Source organism: Lutjanus erythropterus, chromosome 12 (genome assembly GCF_056507025.1).
Source record: "Lutjanus erythropterus isolate fLutEry1 chromosome 12, fLutEry1.hap2, whole genome shotgun sequence".
NCBI lineage: Eukaryota > Metazoa > Chordata > Actinopteri > Lutjaniformes > Lutjanidae > Lutjanus > Lutjanus erythropterus.
The window spans coordinates 31,017,954-31,044,171 of record NC_139328.1 but is presented as its reverse complement, the minus strand read 5'-3'; the positions used below and the strand labels follow the sequence as shown (position 1 = coordinate 31,044,171).

General features: G+C 41.1%; 1 protein-coding gene across 7 annotated transcripts in view; it reads left to right on the top strand.

Annotated features, from left to right (window-relative positions):
- The window catches only part of rnf220a (ring finger protein 220a), a 204,725-nt gene extending 187,146 nt beyond the window's left edge, over positions 1–17,579 (top strand). For 3 of the 7 annotated variants that reach the window (XM_084731972.1, XM_084731970.1, XM_084731969.1), the window contains exons 12-16: positions 5,551–5,662; positions 9,604–9,798; positions 10,018–10,088; positions 10,215–10,289; positions 15,765–17,579. In XM_084731972.1, coding sequence (XP_084588098.1) covers positions 5,551–5,662; positions 9,604–9,798; positions 10,018–10,088; positions 10,215–10,289; positions 15,765–15,819 — 508 coding nt within the window. In that variant the 3' untranslated portion in view covers positions 15,820–17,579. The remainder of the gene's footprint in view (positions 1–5,550; positions 5,663–9,603; positions 9,799–10,017; positions 10,089–10,214; positions 10,290–15,764) is intronic. The other 4 variants (XM_084731976.1, XM_084731975.1, XM_084731974.1 and 1 more) reach the window with 2 other exon arrangements.
- Positions 17,580–26,218: the final 8,639 nt, after the last annotated feature.

Below are 26,218 nucleotides of genomic sequence, written 5' to 3'. Positions count from 1 at the left end.
CCCCTAAAGCCAAGAACTACCTTAGGTTCTAAGAATTTCTGAACAAAATGTGACGTTATGACTTCTTTATGGCCAACATGTAGGTGTGTGTGTCGCAACATGATGTTCTAGCAGAGGTCTTAGTGAGCACCTGGAGCAGAACATGCCTTAATCTAAGTATCCATTTAGAGGGAGCCAACAAGATGCTGAATGATTGCAGTGGAAGCAGCAGTCAGCTGGCTGGCTGGAACAATTCCCTGCCTCACTCTTCTCCGCTTGCTATAAATGCACGTATTTGTGGAGCTTCTGTGCCCCTCCGTCCCCAAATGAAAATGAGATTTGTCTCCTTTCGTTACATTGATACATTGTACCCATGCGTGTGTGTGTGTGTGTGTGTGTGTGTGTGTGTGTGTGTGTGTGTGTGTGTGTGTGTCAGTGTGTGTGTGTGTGGGGATCTGCACAGGGCAGCGTTAGTGAAATCTCTCTGTCTCTGATCCCAGATGGGTAATGATCTGGTCGCCTCCCGGGGCGTCCTCGTTCCCTTGCTCATTCCCCTGCAAGATAAATGAGCTCACATACACACACACAGACACACACACACATGCACACACGTACGATGCCGGAGACGCTCTTTCCCCTCTAAGATAAATGGCCCCTCCAATGCCGCCAATGCGATTGCTGCCAAATTTGGTGCTCCAGCTGGAACAATGCAGAGAGATTTCCATGTGGTTTCTGCAAATAATTGAATCTGTCCTCAATTTGGAAGTGATGAAGCTAGATTTTTACCCTCCATAACCCCCCCCCCCCCCCCTCCATGTACACACACACACACTGGCCAGTCTCTCGCTACCTCTTCCTCACTGGGTCTTCTCTTTTTTGTTGTCGCTGAGCCACATTTCTCTCTCTTTCTCCCTTCTTTCTCCTTTCCATTTCTCTTTTCTCGCCGTCCTCTGTCTCAATTTTTCTCAGGCACTTACAAAACACGGCCCTCCCCTTCCCTTTTGCCATCTGAGACCTACACACACACACACACATCGGGCTGAGGCAGGGGAAATCAATAGTGACTTAAATGTTTTATCATGGTGTGTCAGTGTAGTTAAGGCCTCGGTTAACAGGGTGCAGCAGAGAATGATGCTCTAAAGGGATTTACCGCTGCTATTTTCCCGGCACATACATGAGATTTATTTCCCTACCTGGTGGATACAATGTTTGCTAGAATATCGTGCCAAAATACTTTTTTGAATTAATTCTTACGTAATGGTATCATCTGTGTGCGCGTGTGTTGAGAGAGAAGCTGAGTGAGGCCAAAATGTAGGTAGACAGTAGATTAAGACACGGGGCTGATTGAGATGGATGGTGGAGGTCTTCAGCTACACACAGACACACACACACTAATGAAATGAGAAATAGCCCCACACACATTGGGGACAGAGCGCTAAATAGAGGGGAGGCACAGCCATCTATCTGTCCCTGTCAGGCTTTCTTGCTTGCTTGTCGCCATAGGGATGACTGGAGATGGAAATGCACTACGATTTCACTTTCTTTCACACACACACACACACACACACACACACACACACACACACACACACACACACACACACACACACACACACACACACACACACACACACACATTCAAAAAGCCCTGTGGGGCAGTAACTAAGTTGGAGTAGGAGCATGTTGTGTGAATGGAAGTTGTATTTCAGTATTGGTTCCTCAGTTTTTATGATGCCAGGCCTTCAGATCAAGGCCACAGCTTCAGTTAAAACCCACCGAGCCAGAGCGTCGTCCCACTGTGCTCACAAACGCTGGAAAACACGCGGCAGTGCACAAACACAGAGCAAACAGATGTGCAGTACATACCAGTAAATATCTGGAGCTCCTGCTCTTATTTCATTAGCAGATAAATGTACAAAACATACAGGTAGCAAAAAGTCAACATTTTAGGTGACACCGTGGCTGCTGGAGAATGAATTTAGAATGAAAAACGCTGCTAATGGCAGGTCATGCATTTAATTGGCTGTTGCTAATTAACCTTAATTCCAGAGTTGTGGACTCACATTACATTTTTAGTTGGCCCTGAATCAGTTCATTTTCTGAACCAGCTGACATTAATGATACTGTTCATTCCTGTCCAATCAAAACACGTAATTCCCCAGATCCTTTGTCTGAACCAGCATCCAATCAAATTTCATGAGAGTATGATGAAGAACCTACATTACATTACTGAACTCTAGTTGGGAAAACTGTTTAAAAAAATGAATTTAGATCTTGTACAAAAACTGCAAGGTGGTCAATAACAGACAAAATTGCAGGGAGCAAAATGTGCAGGTCCAACATTACAGATGGAGACAAAACAACTTCCAACTTCGCTCAAAATTTGAAGTTGACAATTAACAGTAAATTGAGGCTTTGTTGAAAAAAATATTCAAAGTTTAGGACTTTAGGCTTGACTTGGGACGCGAGTGCAAAGATTTGAGATGCACTCGCGACTTGCTCCCACCTCTGCTTAATTCTAAAAGTAACTGGCTTAATGTGCTCTCTCGGAGCCAACGCCTATACTCAGTCAAAGATCCTTTGTTCGAGAAAGACACACCACTCTTAACCAACACTCTAACAACAGAGTCGTCTGTCGTAATACTGTTGACTTTATTACATCGAGTGTTGAAGCTAAAGAACATTAATTAGGTTGCGATTCAAAGAGTGAAGTGTTTCTGCCTTCTCAGCTGTCACACAGTGAACACAGACCTCAACTGAATCTGAACTAAGAAATTTTTAGAGCTTCGCTTAAAGATTTCATAACAAATTCCAAAGGATTTTGATCTGGTAAGAAAATTCAAATGTCATAAGATGATATTGAACTCTTCACACACTGTATGATTTACAGCTCTGTTTATTTCCCCATTAAACCTTTGCAATAGCCTGGTATAGCATGTTACCAGCAATATCTTGCATGCCAGACTGAGGAGAAGCTAAATCAAGCACAATGTTCTTGTATATTTTCTCACCCGGGAATCCCTTACATTTCAGGCTGTAACCCAAAATGAGCTGTTAGCTTGTTTCTGTAAGTCTCCATGACATGTTTGCTAAGCCTGTGTCCCACAGTGACATAAATTTCTGTATTTTGGCTCCAAGACTGAAAAGGTTGAAAACCCCTGAGCCAGCTTAAATCAGTGGCACACACAAAGAGCATAAAGGCCTTAGACTCAAGGATTTTCACTTGTGCTTCTTGCTGGTTGGGAGGCAGTTTATCTCTCTGTGTGTCACATTCAGCCCCAGAGAGTTGTCTTTCCTCTCCTTGGCACTGTGAAATCATCCTGTTCTCTGTTTTACCTCCATTAAATCTCTGCACCTCCACCACCCCCTCTTACTCCCCCCTCCACCTCACTGCCCCCCTGTTTAGATGATCACGGCCACATAAAGATAGATTAACATGTCTTTTTATAGCATTTGGAAATTAAACAACTTTTTAAATGTGGTGTTCTATAAATCAGCTGTGCTAAATGAATATTCATTGTGAAGATAGGAAGGATAATAGGAGACAAAGAGGCAAGTGTTGTTGAGAGAAAAGGGGAATCTTTTTGAAGAGTCAAACTTTTCTCCCCCATCTCTTTTTTCTTCGGACAAGGAAGGAGAGCCCCTTGGCAGAGTTTTGTGCTCGACTGAGCGACAGAGGGCTTTATTGGAGCTGTTAAAAGAAAGAGACAGCCTCGCTTGAGGGACAACCCCTGTCCAGCCCGGTCCAGCCCAGAGTCTACTGACGCTTTATAAGCTAGCAGGCTAATCAAGGCTAAATGGCTTTTTACAAGCTCAGAACTAATAAGAGGAGAGGGTAAAGCAGTTTATAGGGCATGGAGTGGCGAGTCAGGCTCAGAGTCCCAACTAGGACTTTATAGACACGGGACGGTGATGGGTTACAGGGAGGAGCCAGAACAGGTCGACTTTTCCCCAAGACCTTATGGAGGAAGCAAAACCTCCTGCTACATCTGTGGGGGTGTGAAAGTTTCAGTGTTGGGAGTGACCGTCCTTTCAGTCAGAGGACTTCAGGTCCCTGTGATGACAGATGTGCGTAAATCTTCTTGAGCAAATCATTGTAACGGGAGCTGAAGAAGGAAAGAACTACCCTAGTTACTTATGTTACATAATGCAAGAACAGGTATTCATGGTGCAGTGTGTGAGTGGAAGTGACACCATTCTTCCTATTAACACGTCAGCATAGCAGTAAAATGATTTTAAACCTCTTATTTTAAGGTACATACCATATGTGAGCTTGTTTATTTTTTAATCTCTCAATCGTTTTATGTGTATTTTAAGTCAGTTGTGTGATGTCTACAGCTGTGTGAGATGAGTGAGTTTTTGTTGCTCCTGGACAAGTTTCTGCCAAAAAGAAATTGAACTGAATGCAAACATAAGACTTTTCTGCTCAGCCTGAGGGTGTGTGTTTGAAGAAGTCTGGTGATGGCCACGCAAACCTGAAATGTTTAATTTTAATTTTAATTTAATCTTCAATTTAGTTTAAATGTGCAATTTATTTTAATGAGCTTGTTGGATTATGGGAAATATGACTTAAACTACTCATATTGCTGCATACAGTGAAAATGGATGTACAGACAGGGCTTTAAATAGGAAATTGAGAAAGTCCATCCTTGTTTTCTTGTCCCTGCAGTCCCTGCTGTTTGAGGATGCAGCAAATTAAGCCATATCCTAGGCCACACACACACGCGCACACACTTGTACACACACAGCCACTTATCGCTCTCCTTTGCGCTCACCCTCCCTTCCCTCACTCCGCTTGTCCTTCTCCATCCAGATCAATACCATAGATCAGCTAGCTATCAGGCTGCAAAATGACCACATCATCATAAACACACACGCTTGCTCCCTTTTTAAGACACACACACACACACACACACACACACACACACACACACACACTGCTATTGCATCTCGCCGGAGAGCGAGTGGATGGCTATAATAAACACGGGCTGGCTTGTGCGGCCTCGTCTCGCTGCACCAAATCATCATCATCAGCAGTGTTGTGGTCTGTGCGTTGGCTGTATTGATTTAGTTATGGCTGCTTCATATGCTGTCGGACAGTGTTAAATGCACATTTTCTGTTATCATGCTACACATTAATCAGAGGCTGCTTAGAGGCAGGAAGAAAGAGAGAATGGTGGACAGAATGAAGGAGGGATGAAGTAAGGACATAAGGAGAAGAGGATAAATTGTAAGGGATAGATGGAAAAGGAGGACAGGGCACTTTACTTGGAGTCAAAGCAACGGAGACTGAAGGATCAAAAGAAGGGTGGAATCCTTTTATATTGCTTAAATCTGTTGTACGATGGAACCTTTGAGGACATTGCCATGATAATTAGAAAAATGCCAAACTATACATAAGACAGAGAGACAGATGTCTTTTCAACAGAGTTTTCAGATTTATCTGTCTTTAATAGTCTGTCAGTGGTTGCTGGTGTGGAATTTTACACACTCTCATCCATCAATGTGTCTTCTACTGTCAAAAGTAAACGTCTCTCCTTCTGTCTCTCACTTCCTGTTCCTCTTACCCAGGGTAACAGAGGAGGAGTCCACGGCTACCACCATGGAGGCTCTGAAGGCTCGAATCAGAGAGCTGGAGAGGCAGATACTGAGAGGAGATCGGTACAAGTGTCTCATCTGCATGGTAAGTATCACATTCATGTGAATGTCCTGTGATCATCTCCACATCAAGTATTAATGGCAGCATCGGGCCTGTTGTCATCTAGTACTTATAAAACTTCATGTGGTACAAGTGTGGCCAAGATTCAGAGAAGTGATTCCCAAAGTTGGTTGATATTACCATCAGATATTTATGATTATTTTTTAAAAAGTATTCAGAGCTAATAAAACAAAACCAGGGGATTTAAATTATGCAATAATTCTTCTTTTATCTGACCTGGTTTAACAGGTGTTACACTGTATTTAGTGGCCTGTTACATCAGCACTGGGATATCTCTTATATCTCATCATTAGCAGGATTAGTCTTGTGTGTTGATCAGAGTTGTGATTAAAGTTTTGGGTGGGCCACGGATGATTTTCAAATTTCCATTTGGGCCGTGGCATTCTTAAGTTTGAGAATGGCTGGGAATTTAGAGGATTAGAAGTTAGTGCTCCAGTAGTACTTGTGGCTAATTTCCCATTTTGCTTTTTGCTCTGTTCAATGAAGAGTGCCCCCCTCTGGTCCTCCAGTCTAGCAAATTTTCAACCCGTTGCACACAGACATATTGTCCCAACTCACTGGCTGGATCCTCCAAAATCCACAGTATTAGGCTGAATGTATCAAAATGGGCAGACCAAACTTGTCCCGTATCAAAAGTGTCTTCAAATACTGTCTATGCCTGTGTAAGTCACAAATAGTGCAGTCTCTAAAAACCGAAGCTTCTAACAAACCACAGCACATTGGGCGTAGCTTGTGCACACATGGCTGTGTTGTTCTTTGCATATATTTGGATTGAGGTGGTCATCAGTCACTGGCAAATACACCACATGAACAACACTGGATGTACATAATGGAAGCCTGACATGGCATAAACTCCACTGTTAGTAAATAAGCATATCTTGTTTAGGGCTGCACAATCAATCACAATATTATCAAAATCACACTGTGACCAAGTGCAACTTTCAAATAGCTGAAGGATTGATAACAGGATAATGAACTGTATTGTAGTGCTGATACCCTGGCCCACAAATCTTGTTCTCCACATATAATGAATGGCACATAATCATTATTTTTCTTCCAGTTTATATTAATTTTTGATGCAAAAATGATCATTCCCACAAATCACAAATCATGTCCCAGTATGTCAAAAGTAATCACTATGATTTTTTTACCAGGTCATGCAGCCCTGCTCTTGTTATAGAGAAATGAAAATTATACAGATATGTTCACCATTAATACAGCAGAAGAGCATGTGCCAGTTAAACATTAAAAATTAAAATAAAAATTAAGCATTGTCCATATTTACTACTGACATTTGGCCTTCTTTTGGTTTCCCATTTGAGGACAACTGCCTCGTGATAAACTTTTTTCCTTACCTTGTTACATTAGTTTTTTGTCTCTGAGGCCAAAATAACTCATGTGGGGAGAAGGTGCAGGGTCAGCCTGGTACTTGGATTCTTTTGAGCCCCTCCTTTTGAGGATTCAGCCCCTGAATATGACCACAGTGTGAAAAAACTGTAATCAACAGACAGCATATGAAATAAGGCTCAGTGCATTGTGCTGTGCGTTGGATGGTCCTTGAAGTGTGCATGAAGAAACTGTGTGCCTCTCGTTCCCCTCAGTTTGTTGAACTCTCTTTATAAGAACATGAGCGGCGGTGGTGTTGTGTTGCTGTACTGTTGTGCATTTGCATGGCTTCGCAAGAATGTGTGGTGGAATCCGAGTGTGTTGATATCGTTTTGTTTTACCATCTGATTTAGACCAAGTTCCTTGTATGAGGAATGCAGAAAGACCTCAAAAACTGACAGGATATATTCAGATATATGAAGCTCTGAGCTGTATGGCATGTATAGGTGATTGATTGGACTCCCAGATCAATAATATAAGCCCCATGTTGGCAGGGAGGAACACTGTCAGTATTCATGTTCATCAGATGCTTGAGATCCGACTCCTCCTGCACCTCCATCAGTGTTTGTGTTCCCCACTTTATGTCAAGTACCCATCCTGTCATCCTTCAAGCTTGTGGACAGTGCAGCGTCGGCATCCTGTGTGCGTGCACGCGTATTTGTGTGTGTGTGAGAAAAGCGGGTAATTACCAACGCCTACGCTTCCTAAAGGTCGCTGGGTGCCTGAGGTGACACGGAGGGCAAGGCACAGCGATCGATCACTCACTGCCTCATGGACACACGGCTCCTCTCCTCTCATCTCATCTGTCACTGTCCCTCATCTCACACGCACACACTCAGGCATATAGAGAAACACACATATGTGTACAATGTCCACACATACACACAGATGCCTTACATCTAATCTGTCTCTGTCTGTCTTTAACTTGTCACCGCTCTCCTGCCCTGTCACTTATCTAAAAGTCATCAGATCTCTTTAATTAGTCGGCATCTTAAAGGGGCTGTGGGTTTCCCCTGCAGCTTCCTGAGTTTTATATCAGTAACTTACACTGTTGTGCGTGGATCATAAGCTTCCAGCGCCCAAATAGTTGTATGTAAGTAGAAAACAGGTGCTCTCTTGCTGCAGCCAAGTTGGCTCAAGTTATCCTTTGTCCTCTCCTGGTCCTAGAGCAAACTCAGTGCTGTGGTTTGGTCTTATCAGTGGATTTCTACCTCCATCTACTGGTCATTGTAGCAATTCAGCCTAGTTATGGTCAGATTTATGAAAGTGATAGTTTTGCCAGTGCATTTGTTCTTATAATAAAAGGGACTATTTAAAGTAATGCTGGTATCAATTATTTACAGGACCAAATTTCACCCAGACCAGGAAAAAAATCTTAGTATGACTTCCTTGCTAATTTTCTGAGACTGACACTTGGTTATACTACATATCTGTGAAGTAGCTTACAGTTCTTGTATTGACATTGTTAATAGAAATTAGAGGGTAATGATCAACAAACATTATCAGCAAATATTTTTTAAAAATAATCAATTATTTAAAAATATTTAAGTTAAAAAAGTTATTTATTCTTTTTTTTTTTTCTTTTATTTAAAAGCTTCTCAAATGTGAATTTTCTGATTTCTTTAGTCTTCTGAATATCTTTGGATTTTAGATAGTTTTCACAGTTTTCTTCAACATTTTATAGACTGAACGACAGCATTCACATGTTCATCACAGTGAGCCCATAAACACGCATCTCCACCTCACAGCATCTTCATGTTGGTAATGCCAGTTTAAGTTGGTGGATACTGAATACATTTATTTCAGGATTTACACGTCATCAGCTGCACCATCAAAAGTCAAAGTGAGTCAACTCCACTTTATTTATGTAGTGCCAAAAGAGAAGAGCAGGTCTAGATTGTACTCTTTATATTATTATTTAGTGAGACCCAACAGTTCCCACCAAGAGCAAGCACTAAGGTGACTGTGGTGAGGAAAAACATCCTTTTAAGAGGCAGAAACCTTAAGAAAGTCTTTAAATTGGTCCATACTGCGGTTATATAGCCTAGCTTTAACCAATGAGATTTCTTAAAAATGCTTTAAGAAAAAACTTTCACTGTAACAAAATGCATTGAATGCACAAATATTCATGGTGCCATAAAATACAGATTGAATGACTGCGTGTCTCGACTTGTTGCCGGATGTGAAAAAAGAAAAATGTTTGAAGCTGCTGCCCTTCAGCAACATAGTCAAGTCATCATCTTTTGCATTTGTCAGTGTTCGATGAAACAAAGTTGATGTGAATGTAGATGAAGAGTTTTATTAAGTATTTCCTCGTAGCCGTTTGTTCAGTGGCTGTCCGTGCTGTGTGTGTGGGCGTGTGTGTGTTTGGCCATGCGCGTTTTTTTTTTTTGGTTGTTGTTGCTGCACTGTGCTGTTTGTGTGTGCGCGATCAGTACTGGCCCGCATCTATGATTAGCTGCCACCTTTCGCCCCCCCCTCTCCCCCACCCCTCACCCCCCACCCCCTCCCTTCCGCAGAGGAAGCCTGCTATCCAGTCAGGTGCGGAGATCAAGAGCCTAGGGGTGTGGCCAGGGCCCCGGCCACTGGCCAATGAGGTCGGAGAGAGGCAGCCTAAGTCCCTCCCCCTCGGCCTGTACTGCCTGTACAGGGGCCTTGTGATTGGTGGCTACGGCAGCGGCATAAAGAGGCTCCTCCCACAGCCCCTTCGGAGGGTAAGGCACTCCCTCCCTCCTTCCCTCCTCCGCTCCTCTACCTCCCCGCTCCTCCTCCCTCATCTCTCCATTCTTTTCGAGAGGAAAAGAAAAGAGTTGGGTTCATTCATGGCTGTCTCACTCATCTTCTCCTCCCTCTTGCCTGCTTCCCTCCGTCTCTGCTCGTTGCCTGCGATATCGTATCCGTGTGTGTGTGTGTGTGTGTGTGTGTGTGTGCAGGTTGCCGGTTCAGTCGCTCCCCATGCTGCCTTGCTCAGTGGTTCTGTGGCTGTTGGCTGTGTCGTTCCATGGTTAGTGGTTTGATGACGTCGGTCAGGGAATGTACAGTGTTGTTCTGGTCGTTGTTAACTAGCACGTGTGTGTCCTTTAAATTTGGTGTAATTTCATTTTTCCTCTTTCCCTCTCTCTGTTTCTAGGACTCCTACACGATGCCACTCACCTCCATCCAGTGCTGGCACGTCCATTGTGAAGAATGCTGGCTCAGGACCCTGGTACGTACACACACACACACAGCCACACACACACACACACACACACACACACCTCCATGCTGCAGGGCAACTCCTCATGACATGCAGTTATTGCAGCCTCATTTCATAGTCAGTGAGTTTCTCTCTGTAGCAGTGCCCCATAGGGAGGAACTTAAATGGAATATTCCCCAAATGACCTGTTCTCTCATTGCACACACACACACACACACACACACACACACACACACACACACACACACAAATTGAGGCAATGCAAACACTTCCAGTTTTCAGTGGGGGAAAAGCTTAGATGGAATGGTCCCCAAAAGGCTTGTTAAAATGTTGGAATAAAGTGGTCAACGCGAACTTCCAATGAGTTCTACATAGTGCCTCGGGTCTGCACACACACACACACACACACACACACACACACACACACACACACACACACACAGACTCAGTGGTTTTGTTGGTTGTTAGTTAGTCTAATATATTTAGTAGTGTGTAATTAGCTGGTGCTAATGTGGTAAATGGAGCGCAGTGTGTCTGCTGCTGGGAGGATAAACAGTCTCCTCATTGGCTCTATTTGCTTTCTCTGTTATCTTCTCTTTTCATTTTTTCTATAATCTTACTGTCTTCTTTACCTTTTCTCTCTCAAGCCTTTTCCTCCTCACCTCTGTGGCTCTTTCTATTAAAACACCATCAGTTGCCAGTTTAATCACACATCAGCAGTTACTAACCAGCAGTTCCCCACCATTAGCTCCCTTTGATATTATACTTGCAATCATAAATAATAGCATCTTAGCATAATTACAGGACTAGACACACAGAGAGGGGCAGAAATTAATGACCTAAGGATTGTGCAAATTACTGTGCCTCATTCATGAAACATTCATATGCACATGTGTGCATTTTTCGACCAAGTAATACTAGTATTAAATACTAAACAGTAGTATTTTTACTAACCACGTAAGAGCTGCAGCTGGCGATGTAGGTCTTTCAGTCCCCTTTTTAGTCCCCTGTGGCCCAGATAATTTCTTGACAATTTCTTGGAGGGATTACCATGAAATTTGTCCAGATATACTTGCTTCCCAGAGGATAAATAAACTGCTTTGATGATTTCTTTACTTTCATTAACCAGCAACACCAAGTCAAATTTTTAACTTGTCCAATACTTTAATAATGTGACTGGATGTTAGAGCTGTGTATTGGCAAAAATCTTGACAATACATATCACGGTACAGGGGTTACTATTTAGTATATTGCGATACTGTAAGAAAGGCAATATATTGATAATTTCTTATAAGAAAAGTGTCCTAGTATAAAGAACACACCACTATATGCTTAAAATGTGAGTTAAAAAAAAAGTTTGGTATGAAATCAGAACAGTGAAGATACTGTAATAACACTGCTACCTAGTGGTCAGGGGTTTAAACACAAATATTTGCATGTAATGAAATAAAGCTCAGTGCTTTTGAGAATCAGGACAGTATCACAAAAATATTTCCTTGCACCCTTACAGGATTCTCCCCACGATAATTTAAATTCTACGCTTGTTAGCTTGGTTTTTATGTTTAGAGTTTTTTAATATTAAATGTACCCTGCAGAGTTTTTGCCACTAGATGCGCTGGTGGCAGTAATGTGCAAACAAATGTAGCAGTGCACCAAGGCAGCAAAGAAGAATGAAATGAAGTAAACAAGGATGTAAACAATGTGGGGTGTGAAATATTTTTTTTTTAAAAATCTGCTTTATGTGGAGGGAAATTCAACATGTATGTTTGACACTGAATGTAAACATAACTTTTGTTTGTTGACATCTAAGAGGACTTTAAGCTCCAAGCACAGTTAAAAAGTGACAAAGAAGAGCTGGGCCTGGAAGAGGTTAAAACATTATTTCCATTTTATTTATTAATTCATGCATTCATTCATTCAAAGCCAAATCAGACATAGGGCATATAGGCCTAAGGATTCCAGTCCTTAATCATGTTTAATTGGGCGTGTAGATGTGCTAATGATTGTCTTGAACATGTATCCAATATAAGATCAATACTGATTCATGAAGCACTTCATGCAGGTACAAAGAGTCTGTGCATGTTTTATTAATTACTTTTAGGCTTTTCTTTTTCTTCATTCATTTTTTAAGAGAGACCATAAGAAAACATTCTTGAATAAGGCCTATTGTTTCCATCTGCCATGTATCTGAGTACTGCGTGTGTGTCTGTGTGTGCACACGCGTGCATGCTGCCGTCACCGGTCTAATGTATGGAGCATTAAACTCATAGCCTGGAGACAGCTATAAAAACGGGAGGGCCAAGCTGATCAAAGTAAATGCCTGGGAATCTAGTTAACGTCAGCCCAGCCCCTCACCGCTTTAATGAGCAAGGCAGCTGGAGCGCAGCGTGACGGGCACACACCCACACACACTTACCGCCCACACCAAACAGGAGTACACAGCTCCGACAGGCGCGCAAACAAACAGGATACACACACTGTATGAATGAAAAACACTTTCAGAGATATTCAAACATAGTGCTCTTGTATACTGGAGTGGAACAGAGTCATATCAGACAGTTCAGAGGTTTTATAAATTCTTTGGGAATACTGTGTCTTACAAGTTAGTGTCTTTACAGGAACAGAGGATTAGACCTGATTGATCACACATTCATGAGGTTTCCAATCCAACTTAAATGGAAACCAGACAGATCATCTGTTGGTGCTGGCATACATGTTTTTGTTATTATTATTATTATTATAGACCCCAGGGACGTTATTTAGGTGAATTGTTGATTGAAAATGATGACATTCTTCTTGAGAAAAGCCTGACAGAACATTCCAGGTTGCGCTGTGTTCCGGCTGTGCTATTACCGCCGGCAGTGATTGCAATGACTCTACACAACGATTGCGACTTCACCAGAAGTGCTGCAGTGCGTTTCAGAATCACAGAGTGTATCACTGACAGAAGCGTGTCAAGCTGCACAGAGCAGATCAAGCACAGGACACAGGAGCAGCATAAAGAATCTGGACAATTTTCAAAATAAAACACCCTGTGCAGACTTTGTCATAAAAACAGTTCCCCTAAAAAAGAAAACATTTAACCGCATTGCATACAAAGTGTAAAAATCAAGGAGAAATGAACAAATCAACAAAATCTGAACAAGTAAACAAAGTCCAGTGGGCAAAACACTCCCCTTCTGAAACACTCCTGGTGGATCAAAACCGAGTTGCTGACAAAAGGTTCTTCATGGAAGCAAGGCATCAGGAGAGATTTTTGCTGAAGCATCCTTTAAATTACACAGAAATGGGCTGGGATTTGGACCTCCAAACGTTTTTTTTTGGAAGGCCTGGACTGATTGATCAGATTCATGGACAAACTGTTTATTTTTCATCATATTGGACTTGACTTAAATCTAAATGCTGCCAGTCTTTTTAGTCAATTAAAAAAAAAAAAACAATATTATTTTGGTGTTGGCAGCAAAACTCATATATTGTACTTGCACTAGTATCATAGGTGCCCAAATAACACCCAGTGCTACTGCAGAAACCTGTGTACATTCATTTTAAAACCATCCAAGACTTTCTTCTTCTCCCCTTCTTCACCTCCCCACTTTTCCCCTTTCTTCTGTATACTCTCTTGAGACCATTTTGAGTACTCTGGAGCCACAAATCCTCTTAGCAGGAGGGTGTGAGATCTGTCAGACTCTTGCGCCACCTCAGTCCTCCCGAGTGTGTGTGTTCGCCCCGCAGACTACCTTTAGCTCATGCAGCCACTCCAAAGAGTTTATTCAGTGGCTTACAGGAACAGAAGCCCATAAATCTTAGGGGTCAGACGAGGCTGTACATTTGTACCGGCCTGTGAGGTTTTGGAAGGTGCAGGTACTCCAGTTATGAGATCTCTGCATTCTGTTGTACCTGTGTTAGATGTCACACACACAGTGTTTTACACACCTTCTACACACATTACAGTGGACTGATGAAGGTCTCCACATACCAAAGAGATACTTTTGTGAGAGGTGATGGTCGGTTTTGTTACCCAAATATGTCTAACGGGTCACTTTTCAGGGGTGTATGATATGTAGGATGACATTAAATCATAAGACGGGTAGAAAAAAGTCAGGAAGCTTTTTTTAATAGTCTTTATTTGCAAAACTTGTATCATCGCTGGAAGCATTCAGAACATAAAGAAGTAATTGCTGCAGCTTCCTCTCCTAGTTAATGCCAGATGTTCCACTCTGCTTATTTACATAACCTATCTCGACTTTTATATTTATTCCTACATGTGTAACCAATGCACAAACAGCACAGTGAAAACTGTTGGCGGGAATGTGCCTGCAGCCAGCGGTTACCACCCAACACAAGAAAGGTGGAGGATGTCGGTGGAGACCACCCAGTCCGAATGCCGTTACACCGTCAGCCCTGTGTTGCATATTATCACCTGCTGCTTTACTGCAGATGGCACACTATCAAAGCAGGGCGGACGGAGAGGAAGAGCACTGAGGGGAAGACTGTGGGAGGAGGGTTTACATTCACACGGAGAGGGAGAAGGAAGAAGGAGATATATGACAAATATTGGCTCACCTGTCAAGACACATGCAGCCCTTACAAGGACCAGTTGTACTGCATAGAAGAGTGAATGATCCTGTTTCAGTGCGTGTACTAAATATGAGAGTTACATTGAAGAAGAAAAGAGCACAGGGACAATATACAGTGATGCAAAACCAAAAAGCAGAAAGCCCTTACATTTAAGAAACTCATTCATTCATTCATTTTCTGTAACCGCTTATTCCCAAAGGGTCACGGGGGGCTGGAGCCTATCCCAGCTGACACTGGGCGAGAGTTAAGAAACTGAAACCAACAAATGTCAGGATTATTTGAAGTGTGGTTGTATGAAGCACCTATTGATGTTAAGTGTATTGCCTGTAGTAGATGGAGGTCAGCACAACCTCAGTTTACAGATGCAGCAGGAGTACCAGTGTAAGAACTGAAGCAGTGTACTGCTGTGGACAGCTCAGCTGCAAAATGTATTTTAGCCACATCCAAAAATCAATATCAGTTCAAGTGTAAGCTATATTTAGAATGTTTCCACTGCTTTGCTTTGCCGTCAGACAGCCTTTTCCAACAGGAAACTGTTGCTGTACGTAAACCAAACATCGCTCTCTTGCTTAACCAGACTCCTTTGGCAAAAACAGTAATTTCGCAAAACCCTTGCAGAATGTAGAAGTTGCTGGTTTACAGCTGTCTTAATCTGATACTTTGTTTTTTGTTACTGGGTGACGCCAGTGTTTTAAAGGGTTAGGTACAATTCACAGAAGTCTAACAACAACACAAATAAACTAACAAATCAAGGCAGCCGTAGACCAGCTACTCCTGTGTTGTGGGAGGTAAAATGACTGATTATGGATAAGTACCTCATGCAACCCTATTTCAAGTAGTCAGAATTATTCCTTTAACTCATTTTCAAAGCAACAAAGCTAATTTTTGTCTGTCCATTCTTTACAGGGGAACAAGAAACTGTGCCCGCAGTGCAACACCATCACCTCACCCGGAGACCTGAGGCGTGTCTACTTGTAAAGAGCACACACACCCCTCCTCTCCCCGCCTCTTCGTCCTGCCAATCCATCCCTCCTCTCATCTTGGATTTCATCGCCCTCCCACTCGTTCGTCATTTGTTTCCCCCGTTCTCCTGGCCTGGATCGGCAGCTTCAGAACCTCCAAGAGTGTACAGAGACGAGACGTCCGTCTTTGGCTCTTTCAGGGGGTTAAAACTGGACGAAACTGAAGGACTGAGCAGCGCTCACTGACTCTGGCTGGCGACCTGGCCACCCACGAAAAAAAAAAGTAAGAGAAAACACAGAGACCTGCGATCTCACTGGTCATCAGGCTTGTTTTCCTCTGCCTCACTGACATGACTCCCTGTACATGTAACATGGGGTGCCCACTGAAGGACTCTGAGTCAGTGGAGACCCCCAGACACCCAGCTACGCCCTGCTGAGACCTGGTAGCTTCATGCATCTTGAGCTGGAGCAGAACGGAACTTATTAATACAGAAAATGAAGACTTTTTTTTCCCTCTCTAGCCACTCTTTGACATTTCAGTGGTTCTGGACAACAGGCTCTACCCTGAACACTCGACAGGAAGCTTCTTTTTTGTTCCCTATTCAGGGAGAGAACTCTTATCTACATGCCCCTGTTGCTTATGAGAATTAAAAAAGGGCCTGTCCACTAAAACTGAGCTTTCAACCAAACTGAAAATAACCTCACAACCTTGAAAAGGAGTTTGACACTCCTCCTCCTCCTCTTCCTCTTCTTCCTCCTTCACCTCTTCTTCTCGCGAGCCCTTCCCTCCCCGTCTTCCCTTTTTCGTGGTGTTCTAGTGAAGTAAACCAAAATTTCTCCCCCTCCAAGATGCAGTGCAAGCACATGTAATATAGTTCTATGTATGTTTACAATGTTGGGTGTAAATGACATAGAGTTCACACACACACACACACACACAAAAATGCAAACACATGCACACACATCAGCAGACACACACACACACACACACACACACACACACACACACACACACACAGAAGAATATAATATCAAAGTCCTGTTTGTAGTTGGAAGGGATTGGGAACGATGTTTTGGGGGGAAAAAATGGCTGGAATAAAAAGAAGCCTTCTGTATTTTTAAAAAAAGATCATTTGAAGATCAGTTGAAGTTTTATTTCACTGTACAGGAATAAAAAATTTAAGTAATAATAAACTACTCAAGACTAGATGGTCAAGATTTAGGTGGTGTAATTTTTCTGCAGAGTACCCTGAGAAAAAAAAAAGCAAGGAAAGATCTTTTTTTTTTTAGTTTTATCGAATGGTGAGATTCCTATACTGCAAACAAGCAGCACGATGGAACTGCTCTTTAGTTGCAACACTGTCCAACTGAGCCTCTTCTTCTTTTTAACCTCCACTTCTGCTTCCTCTCATTTGGAGTAACATCATGCTCAGATCATAGTCTTAGAAACGTTTTTGTTTTACCCCTACATGTCTCAAAAGAAAGCTTTTTCCATTGTTCCATCATATTGCTATGCTGCGAAAAGGTCCCAAAATGGCAACCCCCGAACGATAAGGGAAGTCTCTGGAAAGGAAGGACGGCCAAGGCTGAAACTGGCAACCTCCAGAACCTGCAGCATTTACCCCCCTCTTCCCTTTACGGCAGCAGCAGCAACCAAGGTGGTGGTGTGCTTTGTGTTTGTAAAACTATGTATTCTGTGACGTCTGTATTGTTGTAAGAAATGCTGAAAAAAAAGAAAAAATAAAACTTCTCAAATACAGCGAGTTGTCTTCTTCACACAACCTGGGTGTCAAAATAAGAGAGAAGAAAAATGTTCCTATGTTCACTGAAACAAAGGGTCATCTTATTCTGTTCATATGCATTTTTTTTTACTTTGTTATCAGTGTTAGTGTCTTATACACTCAGAAGAAGAGGGTAAGGTGAGGTGTTTGCAATATGCAAACTCATTCTGTTTATAATAATATGATTCTAAAAATGGTTTGAGTGTATAACTGTTGGATATACTGGTGTACTGCTGAGGCAGGATGACTGAGAGGTGAGCATGTAGAAGATGCTGCCATGCTAAAGCCTGTTTTCCATAAGGTGAAATAACCACATGTATATGTGTTAGATCATTGTCAGAGTGAGTCATTAAGACAAGCGTTGTCAGATGTTAATAAAGTTTTATTGCAGGGAGGAAACCACAGCAGGAGGTGAGTCGTTAACCCAACTGTTTTGCGATCAGTTTCGGATGGCAAGACGGCATGCTGGTTAGTTTACACTGATCCAAAAACCACAACGTCTTTAACATCACATTCCTGCCATGATACTCCATTACTTGTTTCTGTACAACTGCATGTTGACTATTTAAGTCCAGTGAGTTAGTATTAGACTTCTTCAAGACAAGTACACATGAAAAAAAGTTCAAATTGGTGCAGCAGGCGGATACTGATGCTCTGTGTGTGTGCATGTCAAACTTCAAAAACACTTCGTCCTACAATCCCTTAATTTAACTGAAGCATCTTTTCCCCCTCTGCCTTGTACAGACTCCATCTTTCAAACTAAATGCCTCAGTTTTGTAATGCAACCTTTCATTAAGAGTTTCTAGTCTATAAGCCCAAACTGAGATAACTTTGATAACTTTATTAAGGTTATTTTCTCAGACTTAAAAAAAAGCTCCTCCACACATTTTACACATTATACAGCTGTCCTCACAGGCTCCCCATGACAAGCAAATTTACAGCAAATATGGAGCAGGCAGTATACCAGCATAGGAATACTGGTTGGTTTCTTGGACTCAAGATCAAGATGGTTGATGGGTTGAACCACAAAATACATCTGTGCAAAGACAAGGAGTTGCGAGGAATTTATGGATTTCGCAATCTACAATCCATAATATCATTAAAATATTCAAAGAATTTGAAAAAATCTCTGCACAAAAGGAGTAATGCTGCAAACCAGCATTGAACGCCTGTGATCTTTGACCCCTCAGGCAGCACTGTATTAAAAACCCACATGACTGTATGAAGGATATTACTACATGCTGGTCCAAATCCTCTGGGCAAAAGACAAAAAGGACCATCCAGACTGTTGCTAGATCAAAGTTCAAAGCCAGCATCTGAGATGATATGAGGGTGTGATGGTATTCATTGCACGGCTAATTGTCACATCTGTGAAGGCCCTAATAATGCAGATGCAAACAGGTTGGGAGCAACATAAGCTGCCATCCAGGTGACATCTTTTTCAGGGACATCCCTGGGACACATTCTCCACATGATAACAATGTGGCTTTGAAGTAAGAAAGTTCAGGTACTAGTTATGGAGCAAAAATACGACAAGACACCCCAGATTGTTGAACACCTTAAGTCATATATTAAGCAGGATTGTGAAAGAATGATGCTTACAAAACCTCAACAATTAGAGTATCACAGTGGGTGGTGTCCCAACTTTTTGGAACATGTTGCAGGAAACAAATTCAGAATGTCCATTTACAAAAAAACAATCAACTTAATCAATTTGAACATTAGATATCTTTGTAATTTATTCAATTGAATACATATATATATAGATGTATATATATATATTTATATATATATATGTATATATATATATATATATATATATATATATATATATATATATATATATATATATATATATATATATATATATACATATATATATATATACATATATATATATATATATACATATATGTATATATATGTATATATATATATACAGCGAACATGCAAGAAATCGAGTACCGTCTTGATGTGCTTTGTGCAACTAATGGTGCCCATATAGAGGTGTATTAAATGAGGCAAAAAACTTCAATATCTACTTCTCATTTTGTAATAATTTCCACAGATTTGTCTATTCATTTGCTTTTATAATAAATTTGTTAAATTGTAAAAAGACTTTATGGACAGCCTGTATAAAAAATGCAAATCATTGCATTATGTTTTAATTTATTGTTTGGAGTTGGTTTGTATTAGTTTGTAAAAAAGTAGTGCTGATGGCATTTTCTAAATAAGGCAATAATTGTATTTATTTACAAATACATAACACACAGAGATATGTATGAAGGGTTTGTAAGTTATGAAGGTGGTTCAAGGCTGCTCCCATTTCTCTGCCTATGAAGCAGATCCAGAGGACAGCAGTGCCACCTAGAGGACATCAACACACAGTCACTGCTCTCTCCATAAAAGTCCACATAATCCCACTATTGCTGCTATCAGGCAGCTATCAGCAGATCACCAGATGGTGTCAGCATGCTGGGAGAAAAGGTGTGTATCTGCATACCCTTGTTAAACAGAAACCGACCCTGCCAAACATCAGAGCTCACTTAGCTGCCACCAGTAACATTAATTGGCAACAATTACAACAATATGATGTCTTTCACCAGTATGTGGGGCTCAGATCTGTGTCCAAGCCTAAAACCAAGGTGAGGCCTTATTAGACTCAGGCCTGCCCAGTAAGCGCTCCTGTAAGTGCTGTCAGATGCTAATAAAGTTGCAGTGAATGCAGTCAGTCACAGCAGGAGATAAGCTTTGTAGAATAATCAGATGTTGTCTTGAGTGTCTGGACAAACTACTGCAGTACTCTGTGAGTATAAATGAATACACACTTGAGTATATGATAAGAAAGTAGTTTGCACACACTGTCATGTCTTTATTGCTGTATCTTCATGTTGGCATTATACAAAACAAATGAAAATGACTTTTGAGTGCTGAATTTCTGCTTTAATTTGACTCTGAAGATGCTGCTTAGCTTAGCATGTTGTTAGCTAGCATTTTGTTTGCTCATGGTGTTAGCTGGTGATATTGCTAACAGGTTGTTGCTTTTCTGCTTGCTAGTTAGCTGGTGGTGATATTAGCTGAAGTGTATGCTTTGTTGCTGGTTAATCTGAGGTAAATTATTGTGTTGTTTGTTGGGTCAAGCAGCTTGCTAGGTAAGCTAGCTTAACATGTTGTTAGCTAGTAGCTTGCTTCAGAGGCCTGTGTTGACTCACAGTCAGCAGACAGTGATAGAAAGTAACTACTGATATTCACTCAGGTGCTTGTACTTAACTTGTATATTTCCATTGTGTGCTACTTTGTACTAGCCAGAATTGTACTTTTTAACCACTACATTTATATTACAACTTTAGTCACTTGTTTTAAAATTACAAAATCTAAATTCCAAAAAAGTTGGGATGCTGTGTAGATAAAAAACAGAATGCAATGATTTGCAAATACCTTTTGACTAGTATTCAATTGAATGCAGTGTGAAACTAGATATATCACTATTAGTTTTTTTCCTGAAAATATAAACTTATTCTGAACTTGATGCCTGCAACACATTTCCAAAAAGTTTGGACAAGAGCAACAAAAGACTTGGAAAGTTGTTGAAAGCTCAAAAAAACACCTGTTCGGACCGTTTGAACATTTGACAGTATCATGACTGGGTATGAAAAGGGCATCCTTGAGAAGCTCCATCATTTACAACGGCATTTCAAGTCAATGCAGTACAAAGGTAAGAAATTGCAACGAAACTGGGAATTTCAGCATCGACAATCTGTAAAGTCGTTAAGATTCAGAGACTCCGAGGAAATCTCTGCACATTGGGGACTATCCAGACTGTTACCAGTACTAACTTAAAAAGCCAGCATCTCTGATGGTATGGTGGTGTGTTAGTGCCCATGGCATCATGGGTAACTGTCACATCTGTGAAGGCCCCATTAATGCTGAAAGGTACATACAGGTTTTGGAGCAACATGTGCTGCCATCCAGACACAATGTCTATTTCAGGGACACCCCTGCTTGTTTCAGCAAGACAATGCCAAGACACATTCTGTCTGTGTTACAGCAGCGTGGCTTCATAGTAAAGACTTCAGGTACCAGACTGACCTGTCCAGACCTGTCTCCTTTTGAAAATGTGTCATGCATTATGAATCACAAAATGCAACAACAGAAACCCTGGACTGTTGAGCACCTGAAGTCATATATCAAGCAAGAATGAGAAATAATTTCAGTGTGTCCCAGTGTCCTCACCTCCCAAACAGAAAAGGTGATGTAACACGGTGGTAAACATGGCCCTGTCCCACCTTTTTGAAACATGTTGCAGGCATCAAATTCAGAATGAGTGTATATTTACAAAAAACAAACAAAAAAAACAAAAAAAACAAAACAAAAACAAAATTCAAATCCTTTTGAATATTAAATATCTTGTCTTTGTACTGTATGCAATTGAATATTGGTCAAATGTTTTGCAAATCATTTCATTCTGTCTTTGATTTATATTTTACACAATGTTCCAGTATTTTTGGAAATGGAGTTTTGTCAGTCAACTTATACAACGTGATGTACTATTACAGATTAATCTACCCAGCAGTAAAGTAGCTGACATTAGCTCCACCTTTACCAGCTGCAACATGAAAGAGATAAACACATTAATCCATAACTAATTATATTCCAGTAATATAATACATTACTCTGAAATGGGCCACTCTGTCTAGTGAGTACTTTTACTTTTGGTACTTTTAGTACATTTTAATGCCAATGCCATTTTATTTTACAGACTATACAAGTGTAGAATTTTATGAATAAAATTGTATTATTTTTTAGATAGGTTGGTACAACCGGCTGATGTGGGAAGGCAAGACCAGCAGTGTATGTCTGTTCTGTGTGTGTGTGTGTGTGTGTGTGTGTGTGTGTGTGTGTGTGTGTGTGTGTGTGTCCCATGTCAGATCCATGGGAATGTCTTTTGGAGGTCAGATGGTGTGTGTCCTTGTATACTGTGGATGTACACAGTATGGTGTGGTCATTATTGGCATTTTAAACACACACACACACACACAGTCAATCAATATGACAGTACTGTCCCTGCCCCGTCTTCCTTCCTGCTTCTCCCATAGACACTCATACATACAATACATTCACAATGCACATACATAGACCCATAAATACACACTCACAAGTACACACACAGTTTGACACAAACTGCATATTGATTCAATCACTGACTTACTCTGAGCGGATGAGGACAATAATATTGGCTAGTTCAACCAGACTCTGTGTGTGTGTGTGTGTGTGTGTGTGTGTGTGTGTGTGTGTGTGTGTGTGTGTGTGTGTGTGTGTGTGTGTGTTTAGTTCAGGTTGGGTGCCAGAGGTACCAAGAAATCTATCCAAGAGGCACCTGCAGAAAGAGGCAGGAAATTGAACCAGTTGACAGAAGAACCCCCTCAAGGCTGGTTCAGAGTCATTAGGGCCATTTAGCCCAACCAGCTCCACCCAAACCACGAGATGAGTCCCCGTGGTGTCTGTCCTTTTCTCATTCTGCTGTATGAGTGTGCTGATCTAAAAATTATCATTATGTTGAAGAAGTATAGAAAATGTGGATGTTGGAATTGTGCAACAAATTGCAATGTAATGAAACAGACATGTCCTCTGTGAAACACTAAATAAAATGGTTGCTGGGCCCCATGTCCAACCCTGATGCCAAAAAGTTGGGACAGGAGCATGTTTACCACTGTGTTACATCACCTTTTCTTTTAACAACACTCAATAAGTGTTTGGGAACTGAGGGAACTATTGTTGAAGTTTTGAAAGTGAAACTCTTTCTTATTTTTGCTTGATATAAGACTTCAAGTGCTCAACAGTCCAGGTCTCTGTTGCTGTGTTTTGTGCTTCATAATTCATCACACATTCTCAATGGGAGACAGGTCTGGACTGCAGGCAGGTCAGTCTGGTACCTGAACTCTTTTACTATGAAACCACACTACTGTAGCATGTGCAGAACGTGTCCTGGCATTGTCTCGCTGAAATAAGCAGGGACGTCTCTGAAAAAGACGTCTTCAGGATGGCAGCATATGTTGCTCCAAAGCCTTATGAACTTTCAGCATTAATGAGGCCCTCAGCCTTCCTCTTAGCCATGTCATGGACACTAACACACCATCATACGTCACAGCTGCTGACTTTTGCACTTTGAGTGGGTGACAACCTGGATGGTCTTCTTCCTCGATAACTCAGAGAACATGATGTCTCTGATTTCCAGAAACAATCTGAAATGTGGACTCCTCACACCAGAGCACACGTTACAACTTTACGTCAGTCCATCTCACATGAGCAGAGAAATTGGCGGCGTGTCTGGATGATGTTGATATATGGCTTTCACTTTGCATGGCAGAGTCTTAATTTTTTTAGATGTAGTGATGAACTGTGTTCACTGACAATGTAGTCTGCCCATGTAGTTATAACCTTTATACAATCATGCTGGTTTTTAATGCGGTGCTGCCTGAGTGATTGAAGGTCGGCCTTGCTCTTTATGTGAGGAGATTTCTCTGGATTCTCTGGATTTTTTAACAATGTTATGGACTCAGATGGTGGAACCTTTAAATTCCTTGAAACTGCATGTTGGAAAACGCTTTAACGTCTCTAACTATTGGACCACACAGTTTTTCACAATGTACTGATGACTGAGCCTTTCAAGGATGCCTCTTTAATACCCAATCAGATAGTATTACCTGTTATCAATCCTGTTTTCCCAGTCTTTTGTTGTCCCTGTCCTAACTTTTCTGGAATGTTTTCCAGGTATCAAATCCAGAGTGAGAGTATATTAACAAAAAAATAACAAACTTAGCTTGAATATTAAATGTCTTAGCATGTTTCAGTTTATGAGCATAGATCAGTATCTTTGTAGGTAACTCAGGTTGATTTGTAACCTCAGTAATAACTTGCAGTATTTCAGTGTTCTCAACTATGTAAATAGAACCTGTCCTCTTGTAGTGACATGAAGTGTCCACCAGGTGGCAGTTTTTGATAGCAAACACCCTCCCATCTTGTCAAACAAGACTCTGTAGGTGTTCTTTAAATCACATTTAATGAAAGATGTAATTTTTTTTTTATTAAAATCTGTTTTTTTTACTACTTTATCTTGAACAGAATAATAAGATGTGTGCAGAACCACCAAAAGGACAATTCAAGATCAGAGCAGACCATTTGATAATCTGTTGCAAACCTGTAACAGGTGTAACATGTAGGTGAGTCACTCACCAACCAGCAAAAACATAAAGCACATATGAACCATAAGCATGAAAACAAACATGAAGAGACACTGAGTATTTGAAGCTATATTACCTTAGCACACTGTCAGAACATGGCAAACATGAATGAAACAGTGGTATTTACATCGGCTACACTAAAGCTCGCCTTAATTAATGTAGGAACACTAGAGTTCAACATGTGACTGAGGACAGAGCGAGCTGAGAGAAAAGATGAAGAGCGAGGTCATCTCATCTGTTTCATCTCCTCCTGTCCCCTTCACCACTCCTCCTTTCATCTTGGCAGGCCCCCCAGGGGAGAACACTGGCCCTCTGTGTGTGTGTGTGTGTGTGTGTGTGTGTGTGTGTGTGATTCTAGGTTGGGGTGGGGGGCTTGGGGTCTTGCCACAGGATCCCCGTATCTTGAAAGGGGGAGATGACAACATGAGATAATGCTGAAAGGACTAACAGGGGTGTGTGGAACATGAGTCTGTGTGTGTGTGTGTGTGTGTGTGTGTGTGTGTGTGTGTGTGTGTGTGTTGTGGGGCTCATTCCCTCCCCAAACCCCCCAGAAAACCTGTGACAGCCTACCTGTTAATTTTTACCCTCTCACTGTAGAACATACACTGCTCTCTTTCTATTTTACAGTCCCTCCAGGATGTTGCTTACTTTTTTCAGATCATTCCGGCCTACAATGCCTGATTTCACAGCAGCTTTTCTAAGAAATTGTGATGCATATTGCAGTGTTTTTAGGTGGGAAAAGTCAGTGAAAATTAGAAAAAAAAGTTGCACATTTATTTTGTATAAATATATATAATATATAAATATTTCTATATTCTAGGGAGAATAAAACTACAGTCCATTCTGAGTGTTCTAAATAACTTTACCAATAAAATCTCACAATTACTAAAATTTGGACAAGATATGCTTTATTTGTAAATGTCCACCTGGGGAGTCTTCTACAAAGAAGCAAAATTTCACATGCGAGCCCAAGCAAAAAATTAGGCTATAAAATATAAAAGTGCATAGTGCATTGATAAATATCAGTAACATCAGCAAATCTTGTGTTCTTCTCAGTACCCATGACAGAAAATATAAGAAATAATAAACACTGAGTCAGTTCATGTGTAACGTACATGTATGATGTTTGTTTATCTGTGAATATAATGCAACCAGGATTTACATTGAAATGATAAATGGACAGCATTTTATATAGTGCTGTTCTAGTCTATAGACCACTTTACAACTACATGTCACATTTTCCCATTTGGGATTCCATGTCTTGCTCAGGAACACTTCATTAAGTATTATGTGATCAATAAAGTTAGATGTATCTTATCTCGTGTGGATTGAAGGAGCCAGGAATCAAACCACCGATCATCTGATTAGCGGACAAC